Raw genomic sequence first — 10,685 nt, forward strand, 5'->3', positions numbered from 1 at the left:
CCGTCCTTCAGCGCCTACCAGTGAGCGCCACACATGACATCACAGTTCCCCCAAACCCTCGTGACTGATCATCATCTGATGAGCTCCTCAGCGCGTCTTCGTTCATGATGTCAGAGAGTGTTGGCCTGTAGTCCAGCCAGTGTTGTTTCTGCTGCGGCCGCTCATTCATACCAGTGTTGGCAAAAGCTCGTAACATCATCATGACATGTTGTGTTTTGTGCAGTAATGTTTTGTGTGTTTGCAGTCTTCCTGTGAAGTTCCGTTGTTTGGCACCGCCAAACTCCTTCATTAATTTGAGTATGGAGCAGTTAATGATCGTCTCTCCCAGCATCAATCAAAACTGCACCAACATCCAACCCGACGTACGCACAACACTGTGTGTGTGTTCGCGTGTGTACACGTGTGTTGTTGATTGTGTGTGTGTGTGCGCGTGTGTGTGTGTGCGCGCATGTGTACATGTGTGTTGTTGATTGTGTATGTGTGTGTGTTTGCGCGCGCGAGTGTGTGCGCGCATGTGTACACGTGTGTTGTTGATTGTGTGTGTGTGCGCGCGCGCATGTGTACACGTGTGTTGTTGATTGTGTATGTGTGTGTGTTTGCGCGCGTGTGTGCGTGTGCGCGCATGTGTACACGTGTGTTGTTGATTGTGTGTGTGTGTGTGTGTGTGCGAGCGCGCGCGTGGTCTGTGAGTATGTGGTGATTGTGCGCGCATGGTGTACACGTGTTGTTGATTGTGTGTGTGTGTGTTGTTGATGCGGCGCGCGTGTCTGTGTTGTGTTGGTGTGGTGTGCGAGCCGCCGCGGTCTGTTGTGTGTTGCGCGCATGTGTACACGTGTGTTGTTGATTGTGTGTGTTGTGCGCAGGTGTCGGCAGCTCTGTCCAGTAACCCTCAGGTGTTGTCGGTGGAAAGCATCACAGTTTTGGGTCAGTCGTGTATTGGTTTGAGTACGGATCAGCTCAGCAGCGCTGGTGGGCGTGTCCTGCTGGACACTCTGCCTGTGCTCAGCTCTGTGATTGGCTGGAATCGGGACCAGGCCATGGCCATCATTGAAAGCCTGCTGTCGTCTGGACTTTACAAGGTACACAACACCCCTCCCTCACTCTTCATACACACTAGACATCACTGAGCTTGAGTTCATGGATTCTCTCTCTCTCTCTCTGTGTGTGGTAGATCGACAGCGCCAGCAGTCTTCAGGCCATCGGTTCACTCATCGTCGGTGTTTCATCATCAATGATCGTGTCTATCTCAGGAAATGAGCTGCTCACGTCCATTCAATCAGCTTCCTTTCTGACTCACGTCACCTCTGCACCCGTCATCGTCCAACAGACTATCATCAACCAGGTATCACACGCACAGAGAACACGTGTTCTGTCTCAGGCTCTTCTCGTGACGTCTCTCTCTGTCTCACTCTAGATTATCGCTGTCAACTCATCTTCTGATGTCATAGTCACAAACGTTCCTGACGTCATGGCAACGGAGATCCCGCGCATCCATCTGGTCGATCTGTCGCCTGCTGTGGTGCAATCACTCAATGTGAAGAAATGGAAACACGAGCAGGTACTTCAGGCTTCTTCCATCACTTCCTGTCGGACAGGAAATGCTCACAATGATGGGCGTGTTTTCTCTTTCAGGCCTTTCTGCTGTTTGAAACAGTTGCAGCGAGCATCAGTGACGCAGACACGTGAGTGTGACATCATCATCTGTCACACGTGTTCGTGTGGATTGTGTATTCATTTGTGTGTTTGTGTGTAGGATCTCTTTTCAAGTGCTTCAGGGTTTCACGTGTACTCGAGTTCAGAGTTTTAACACAATTCAGATCAATAAACTGATTCGCGGCTGCCGGCGGCGTGGTAATACCACCGTCATCCTGCAGGAGTCGCAGGTGAACAATCACGCGCACACACACACACACACACACACACACACATACGAAAGTGGTGTAGTACTGTTGTCATGATGTGTTTGTGTGTTTCAGTTGACGTGTATGAATTACTACATTAAGAACAGCAATCCAGACGCGTTCACTGAGTATCCAGTTGATGTTCTGCTCTATTACGAGTATGTTCTCTACACAAACATGATGAAACGTGATGATTCAGATGATGATTTGGGAATGATCTACACAAATATCGTCGCACCTTTGTTGTGTTTCAGCTACTCTCTGGTTCAATCTTCTCGATGTCGCTCGTATTTCTCTGCGCTGGGCAATGCCAACTTCTCTGTGTTATCCAGCACGCTGTCCTTCAAAAGACAAACACTCTTCAACAACGCCAGAGGCTGTCTGGTGCGTCTACACGCACACACACAGTTAGGAAATATTGGTGTTATTAACACCTGCTGTATTCTCACAACATCTACAGCTGATAAATGACACACATGAGGAAAGATGAGAATTATTTAGTAACAAAAATGTAACACAAAAAAGCTTCAGATTTAGATAAGATTTACTTTGGGGTTTTTTGTGTAATGAAGTTTGTATGAGTTTTATTCGTCAACAGAACACAAATAAAATGTGATGAGACACATAGTGGAAGATCATTTGTCTGTCAGTGTTTCACACGTTTCTATGTGTTTGTTTGTCAGGGTGTGTCAGGGCTTTATATCAGTCGTGAGCAGCTGGATGTTTTGGGAAGTATGTGTTGTATTCTGAGTGCTGACTACATTCAGAACTCTGACCCGCACGTGCTGGAAAAACTCAAAGAGTGTCCGGATTTATCAGAACAACAGATCTCTGCTGTAGAGACTCTACTGCTGTCCGGAAACACATCATACGGGTACACACACACACACACACACACACATCACGTCATACACACACACACACACACACGTCTGGTTTGCTATCTCCGTGGGGACAGTCCATAGGCGTAATGTTTTTATACTGTACAAACTGTATATTCTATCCCCTATCCCTAACCCTATCCCTAAACCTAAAGATCATAGAACACTTTTTGCATTTTTAGATTTAAAAAATATTGTTCTGTACAATTTATAAGCTTTTGTGCCCATGAGGACCTCAATTTTGGTCCCCACAGTGACACGAGTCCCCATGTGTTGTGTGTGTATACAGGTTTAGGTCCCCACCGGGATATACAAACATGAACACACACACACACACGTTTACTTATCTGTCTACATGGGCTGTTCCATAACGTCTGTTGTGTTAAAAAACAGTTTTTGTTTGCTTTTTTTAAATGTGAATGTAAGTATGTTCTGCTCACTTCTGGATGCAGATTTATGCCCAGAAGAACATAGAAAAGTACACACGCACACACACACACACACACACACAGACACACACAGAGCTGTTTGACTGATATGAGATGTTTGTTTTGTCAGATCTTCAGAGAGCTGGAACAGAATGACTTTGGAGAATCTGGGGAGTCTGCCTCTGTATTTCACCTCCAACATATGGAGTAAAATCACCAAGGTACAACTGAAAGAGTTGAGACTGTTTGTGTTTCATTGTTACAATTTTTCTCGATTGCTTAAACACATTTCTTGAAATGATGGTTCCTTTTCTCGAAACTCTAAACACAAATCCATAACTTCTCACCCAATTCCATCAACATCCTATTTGTTTAGCTCTCCACTCAAAATCATTCAAAGGTGCTGAAAAAGCAACCTTTTCCACCAAGCATTACACACAAGTCCTCAGAAACACGCACACTACAACATAGTCGTAGACACTGGTGAGATCACTTCAAAACAGTGTTACTGAAACCTCTTATTGAGATTCAAGAACAGAGTCATGTGACAGCTCAGTGTCTATGACAACAGCCAACAGACAAGAGTGCAGAAAGAGCCAAACGCAGCACTGAGCTTTAGGACAGAATCAGATATGACACAACTGTGTCAAGGCTCTTGGGGGTCCTCAAGCCCACACACAAGCATCAATCACATGATTGTTTGGATCATTGTAGTAATTTCACCACGTTACACGCATACATGTCCTTAACATGTTGATAATCCATTAAAAGAGATCCACGTGAGTGTGAGATTAAAAGACATATTTCTTTGTTTTTTGCAGTGACCATGCTATCGATCTTGCTGTTCATTTTTTGATTTTGCATTGTAGCCTAGATTGTTTTAATAAGATTTTGCCTATTTGATGTCTTTCTTGCTGAGATTTCACTCATTGTAAAATCTCTTAAACTTATTTATAGCAATAAGAATAACAAGTTTTTCTAAATGTATGATAACATTTTCTTATTAATTGAGATTTTTCTGTCCTCTTATTTTCTTTATTTTTCTCTTGTCTTTTGATTCTTGTTCTTTATATTATTGTAATGCGGTGCTGTTCCCTTTTTTGGAATATTAATAAAAATCATTGGAGCCAGTCACCTCATGCAGAAGCGTATGAACGTTTTAAACGTGATTCATCTCCTGATAATGTAGATCAAGTATATGAAAATAATCCATATGAACATGCAGGACAAGAAAAACGAATGTCATTCCTTTGGGCAAAAGCAGAAGCCTTCTGGTCAAAGTCGGAGCTCATGTTTGCAGAAGGGAGAGCAAAATAATCTCTGGGGAATGCAAAAGTTTTCAGAGGGAAAGAAAAACATTCTTGGGGAAACGCACTTTTGCAAAGGAACGCACTGTTGGGGAGAGCAAAATATGTTCACTCCCTTTCCTATTTTTCCACCACCTGTATGTCCCTGTAGTGGCTCAGTGTCACATCTGTTTTGACAATGTGAGATAACATCGGACATGAAGAAAGACTTGCATATCAAAATGATTCTAGGCTAACTGTAAAGTTTTAAGAGAAACGCTTTCAATATGAGAGGATCCGCACGCAGTCTTGCTGTGACATCTCTGTACATGTCTTCATTGAACACTGAGTGGCGCGCTTGAGCATGCATGGATTTTTCAGATAAAAATGACATTTAGTTTTATGAAATTTGTGCAAATAATGGCCAAAAGTGTTTTGTTTTAGCATGATAATTTGACAAAAAAATAATTTTGTGTTTTTGGTTGTCTAGTTTTAATGAAAAACCAGGGACCCCTGAAGTTCACTATTTTAGACCTTATGAGAGGTCCCTTAAGGCTTATGAGGGGTCCGGGACCACCTCAGCCCCTCCTCAATTCGAACCCTGCTGTTAGGGTCAGTAATCTTAGATGAAACTAGATGAAATAGACAAGACATGAAAAGTTAAAAAAGCAAAAAACATCATAAACTGGGTATGCAACACAACACAGAACACAGTTGCATAAATATATAAATCAGCATGGCATCCTCTGCACCTTTGGCGCAATTTCGACACAGGATACTAGAGCAATTTCTTGGTCTTCTGACAGAATGTTTATTGTAAGTAGTCGTCTCTGAGTTCTGCAAAAATACAGAACAGGTAAAAAATGCTACAAATAAACTTGACAATCACAGATTTGAGGGTGTACACGTGCTATCCAGTTTACTGGTTACAGAATAGGGACATGTCTCTGATATAAAGTGTGTACTGTAATTATACTGTGTGTTTACTGTATAAAGCCCTGTAGATGATTCTAGGATGCACACGTACCTGCGCGCCTACTGATATGATCCTGAGATTCTGATTGGTGTGTCATCACTTTTGCCACTGAATGTGTACTGATGGATAAATGTGTGCTATTTGAGTTTCCATCTTGACACTTCAGTTCATTATATTGTGTGTTTCTGTTTTCTGAATGAGAACATGGTTAAACCTTTGCTAAATGAGGCTGTTTGTGTGTGGGGTTTGTACAAGTTGGTGTATTGTTTGAGAATGTGTTTATAGTTGTCAGAAAATGGTGATTTGTTTCATGAATTGTGTGTTAGCAATCGAGAAAAACTGTAATGTGTGTGTGTGTGTGTGTGTGCGTGTGTGTGTGTGTGTGTGTGTGTATCAGGAAGACAAGCAGAGGTTTCAGAAGGCATTCATTCGTGGCCTGAGGAAGAACAACAGAGTGTTCGAGAATAACCTTTTAAAGATGACCAAAGAAGCGAGCAAAAGCTCAAGAGTCAAAAGAGCCACCGGTGAGAAAATGACAACATGACTATGACATCACAACAGTACAATCACATCATCATCATCACAACATTACACCACAACATGGCTAGATCCCATTCAACTTTCTGACATCATCATCATCACAACATCACTACAGGATCACCACAACACAAATCATTACAGAATCTCCGTGATCACATTTAACATTCTATCAACATTCTTCCTCATCGTCACCGTTACACCCAATCCAAGCCATGACATTCTACAAGTTCTCTTTCCTTTAAGAGGGGTTTTCCCAAAACACAAAGATGACCTTAGGCCTACATAAAACCTTCAATATCTAATATTTATTTGTCTCATAGTTACCTGGGTTTTAGTTATTTTCTAAATTCAAGTTTTTGTTCAAAGTTTGCAAAAATGTCACTAATGACTGAAAAGTGATAGTTCACCCAAAAGTGAAAATTCTGTCATCAGTTTCTTACCCTTTTGTCATGTCAAACCTGTATGAGTTTCTTTCTTCCGCAGAACACTAAAGAAGATATTTTGAAGAAACCGAACAGCTGCGACATCCATTCACTTCTATTGTATAGAAACAAAACCAGTGCAAGTGAAGGGGTGCCGACGCTGTTCGGTCAACAACATTCTTTCAAATATCTTCTTTAGTGTTCTGCAGAAGAAAAGTTATACAGGTTTGCTCTGAACTATCGCTTTAATTCTTCATGGACAAAATATAAAAGCCTGTGGCATACTTCTTTTTTTTACAAATGTACACAAAAGTGCGCATACAGCTGAACGCAGAGCCTTGCAAAGTATTCTCGAATCATACGCGTACTCACGGGTTTTGACGCATGCGCATTACAACATATTGCAATACCTCTCCAGGTCTACAGGGGTGCTCCCAGGACACGGTTGCCACCGGGTGGTTAAACTAATTAATGCGCATGCACTGTCTCTCGCGTACGCGTAAAAAGGGAACTATAAATCAGCCTTAAGAGTTGACAGGTATGTTTCTAAAGAAATTCTTAATCAATGTTTTCTTTTTTAATGACAGAATGTACAGTAGGACGGATAACACAGGTCTTGGTTTACAGCGACTTGTTTCCATTTGATTATGATGCCACTCAGTTTGACGTCTGTTTGAGTGTTGAAACGCTGAAGGAGAATCTGGAAGCCGTCACCGATAAAGTTTACGATCCTGCGCTTCAGAGAATTATCCTCAACAAACTCAACCAGGTAAACAAACACGAGCACACGTGAGGAAAACATGTTATCATCTGTGTGTGTGTGTGTGTGTTATGGCCAAGAGTAAAGGTGTTCTCACGTGTCACAGGTGTATCCTGACTGACTCTCTGATGAGCTGCTGCAGGTCTTAGGCTCCACCTCCCGCTCGGCCACGCCCAGTGAGGTCACCAGATGGAATGTGACAAAGATTGACACGCTGTCTTCTCTGATGGACTCACGCAATGGAGAGTGGGACCCTGAGATGGTAATGAATGTGTCGCTGAGATGCTGTGATGTCCAGTCAGATGTGAATTGTGTGTCGTGCACTTGTGAAGTTGTGTGTGTGTGTGTGTTCAGGTTCAGCTGATTGTCAGTAAGTATCTGAGTGTGAGTGGAAACAGACTGGGCAGCAGTGAACTCAACTCACTGGGATCAAACATTTGTGCTCTCAACACAAGTGTGCTGAACAACATCGCAGCAGCCAGCATCGAGTGAGTTCAATAATACAAAACACACAACACACACCGCCTGTGTCACATTCTCAGATATAATTGTGTGTGTATTAGGAAGGCGACTGCTCTTCCCATGACCAACTGCACTTCAGAGCAGAAGAGAATTGTGTTCGGCGTCGCTCAGAGCGCATTCAGCGTGACAAACAGACGAGGCGCAGACGCTGTCAGTCTTTCAACATATCAACTGCTGCAGTCTTACCTCGGTAACTACACACAAACACAGCAGAAACAAACACGCACACACTCAAACGGTCTGTCTGACGTCAAGCGTCTGTCTGTGTGTGTACAGGTGGTGCTGATATTACGTTTGTGCGTAAACTTGTGAATTCAAACGTCAACATGGATCTGATCACCTTCATGAGTCTGGAGCAGAGCGTCATCAATGTGAGTCTTATAACACCACAGCAGCTACACAGGCAATACATATCAGTACAGACAATAGAGACAAAATAAAGAAAGAGTTGAAATAGAGGTCAGCAGGTTCTGTTAAGATGTCTCCCAGAGGAAGCGTGTGTAGTGGAAAAAAAAGAATGGGGCCTAAAACCGATCCCTGTGGCACTCAACCAACTATGAATCTGTGTGTTGTGTGTGTGTGTGTGTGTGTGTGTGTGTAGGTGCTGAATGTGATGGATGTGAAGAGTTTGTTGGGGGTGAGTGTAGGAGATCTGAAGACGTATGACAGCGCTTCACAGGTTCAGCAGTGGATCAAACTGCAGCTGCAGACGGATCTCGACACGCTCAAAATCAGTCTCACGGGTGGCAGGAACGCCACGGTAACCACAGCCGTACCTTCTGCATCCAACAGCACAACTAAAGCCCCATCAGGACAGAACAGCACCGTCACAGCAGCCGGAGGAAACACCGTAGCTGCCTCCACAACAAAAGGTACACAACACACACACACACACACACGTTATTAGTGATATTCATGAGTCATCGTCTGTATGGAAATCTACAGTGATCTGAAGTGTGACGATCATCTCTGTACCTGTCGTTCTGTCTCTACAGGTGGTGTCTCTAGAGTTTATGCACCTGTCTGTCTGCAGCTGATCCTATTGGCTGTTACAGTGCAGCTGCTGCATTGATGACATCACTATACCTGTATGTGTCTCTCTCCCTTGTGTGTATTTAAGAGTTTGTATGTCAGAATAAATGATAATCATTAGAAAAATGTCTTTGGATAATGTGTAACTGAGAGAATAATCAATTTATCTATAAGGTTCTTTAGAATGGCTTCATTCAGTCTTTTAAGAAGAGAACATTTTCTTGCTGTCCTGATGAAACCTCGGATGTCCGTATGAAATGATGAAATACTGTGTTGTCATGCACTTTTAACAGTACTTTTTCTTGGTTAGATGTTTGTAAAACCCAGTCACAAACATAAAGGGCGACTAATACTTATGATTCATATGGAGATACAAGGTTTCAGAAGAACAGCAGCGATATTTGAACGTTAAGAGTCCACAATCCAAAGAAAATTTGATGTCTCAATTCTCCTGTTCATACACCTGAATTTTTTAACCAAGTTGATTCAAATATTCCTTTCATGAGTGTTTTTGTGCATAAATGTTCAGAGATATGAAAGTATTGATTCAGGTTCATCTCATCAGATCAGCTGTTTTAACTGTGAATACATTTAATCCCAAAGTGATATGTCAGTAACTCCTTAAAAGAGCTGATCATTAGAGCTTTATTCATTTATCACTAGAGACACACTAATGCAAATCACTGATGACATCACAAAGTTACTCAATACCGCATAGACATTTTTTGTCTGATCATCTTTCCTATCAGTCTGTATCATTGCTGTCTGTTCAGTGCACTGTCAATAAATCTGTGCTCACACTATAAATTGGCCTTAAGTATTGTGTTTCTACACGTTGTTGGGGATATTTTACTGCTAATGACTGTGATGTATGTTTAGTGTTAGAAATAAGGCTTGTGTTTAGGAGTAATGTTACCAGTGTAACTACACATGTTCAGTAAATATATTTACATTTAGTCATGTAAATACTTTAAATGTGTGCACATAATAAGTCAATTGTATGAAAGGCCCTGTTTAAGATGGTGTTTTTGTCAATCGGCTCACAAGTGGACAAAGGAGACACATGTCCTTTTACAGCTGGTGTTTTAACCCATCTCTTTTGTCCACTTTCAATCACCTCTGTCCTGATTTTTTCGAGGGGGTGTCTATGGGCGGGCTTTTTTTAGATATATCGATCGAATGGACGATTTACATAACGCAACCGGAGATGACAAAACACACAGACTTATCCCTCAAATCTGATATTGTCCCAGTGTCAACATCTCTCCGATGGGCATCTCTTACTTGGCAAAATCTGGAAAGCCAACCTTCCAGAACCGAGTTTGGGCACCCCTGCATAACAGTCACAATGGGTCATCGTGTTTGATGTTTGTCAGTTGTGTGGGGATTGGGGAAGGTTGTCACAACCCTGCCACAGTGTTGGATTTTATCAGGGCTGTCAAAGTTAGCACATCCAAAATATTTTCAGATAGGGTTCAAATATTTCAGGCAATTAACGAAGCATCCGTTTTTTTGTCATCATTTGTCTAGCGTTACATTTCATAATCACGCTCTTATTCATGTAAAGGTTGCATTGACGCAACAGCGGTCCCATCTGGTGTAAACAGTCAAGGGGCTAAAGGCCGCGTCAGTGAATCTCTGTCACTCACGATTATGCCAGAAAGACCATTTTGTCTAGTATTTTCTAAATCAAACATTTCATTGCTTAACATCCACTGGCCCTTGTCAATCGTGGCCTCTTAATAATCCCCATCCTCTGACTTCTCTCTCTCTCCATTTGTGTTTGGGTATTGTTTCATTTTCACATCATGTATTCACAAACATTCTGTTTCTATATATTATTAGTGCTGTCAATCGATTAAAAAAATTAATCGGATTAATCACACATTTTCGTGATTAATCACGATTAATCACACATAACAATAATATTTTAAAAT

At 42.0% G+C, this 10,685-nt stretch overlaps 2 protein-coding genes across 2 annotated transcripts in view; both read left to right on the forward strand.

Annotated features, from left to right (window-relative positions):
- The window catches only part of mslnb (mesothelin b), a 32,500-nt gene extending 25,075 nt beyond the window's left edge, over positions 1–7,425 (forward strand). Inside the window, exons 58-71 of the mRNA XM_057332197.1 lie at positions 1–20; positions 245–362; positions 864–1,079; positions 1,172–1,342; positions 1,415–1,558; positions 1,633–1,682; positions 1,754–1,883; positions 1,977–2,059; positions 2,156–2,285; positions 2,585–2,775; positions 3,341–3,431; positions 5,870–5,996; positions 7,022–7,203; positions 7,301–7,425. The exon at positions 1–20 is cut by the window's left edge and continues 105 nt beyond it. Coding sequence (XP_057188180.1) covers positions 1–20; positions 245–362; positions 864–1,079; positions 1,172–1,342; positions 1,415–1,558; positions 1,633–1,682; positions 1,754–1,883; positions 1,977–2,059; positions 2,156–2,285; positions 2,585–2,775; positions 3,341–3,431; positions 5,870–5,996; positions 7,022–7,203; positions 7,301–7,315 — 1,668 coding nt within the window. The 3' untranslated portion in view covers positions 7,316–7,425. The remainder of the gene's footprint in view (positions 21–244; positions 363–863; positions 1,080–1,171; positions 1,343–1,414; positions 1,559–1,632; positions 1,683–1,753; positions 1,884–1,976; positions 2,060–2,155; positions 2,286–2,584; positions 2,776–3,340; positions 3,432–5,869; positions 5,997–7,021; positions 7,204–7,300) is intronic.
- LOC130553307 (mesothelin-like) lies at positions 7,314–10,442 on the forward strand. Its single transcript, XM_057332198.1, has 6 exons — positions 7,314–7,456; positions 7,549–7,682; positions 7,758–7,906; positions 7,993–8,087; positions 8,318–8,588; positions 8,712–10,442. Exons 1-6 carry the CDS (start codon positions 7,421–7,423, stop codon positions 8,786–8,788), a joined length of 762 nt encoding a protein of 253 aa, XP_057188181.1. The 5' UTR covers positions 7,314–7,420; the 3' UTR covers positions 8,789–10,442.
- The last annotated feature ends 243 nt before the right edge of the window (positions 10,443–10,685 follow it).

Source organism: Triplophysa rosa, linkage group LG4 (genome assembly GCF_024868665.1).
Source record: "Triplophysa rosa linkage group LG4, Trosa_1v2, whole genome shotgun sequence".
NCBI classification, from domain to species: Eukaryota; Metazoa; Chordata; class Actinopteri; order Cypriniformes; family Nemacheilidae; genus Triplophysa; species Triplophysa rosa.

What these genes read in the sequence shown, in the direction of transcription:
- LOC130553307 (XM_057332198.1), top strand. Translation starts at nt 7,421, where the DNA reads ATGGACTCACGCAATGGAGAGTGGGACCCTGAGATG. An exon ending in ATCGCAGCAGCCAGCATCGA is followed by an intron (nt 7,683 to 7,757) that starts GTGAGTTCAATA and finishes TGTGTGTATTAG; the next exon opens with GAAGGCGACTGCTCTTCCCA. An exon ending in AGCTGCCTCCACAACAAAAG is followed by an intron (nt 8,589 to 8,711) that starts GTACACAACACA and finishes CTGTCTCTACAG; the next exon opens with GTGGTGTCTCTAGAGTTTAT.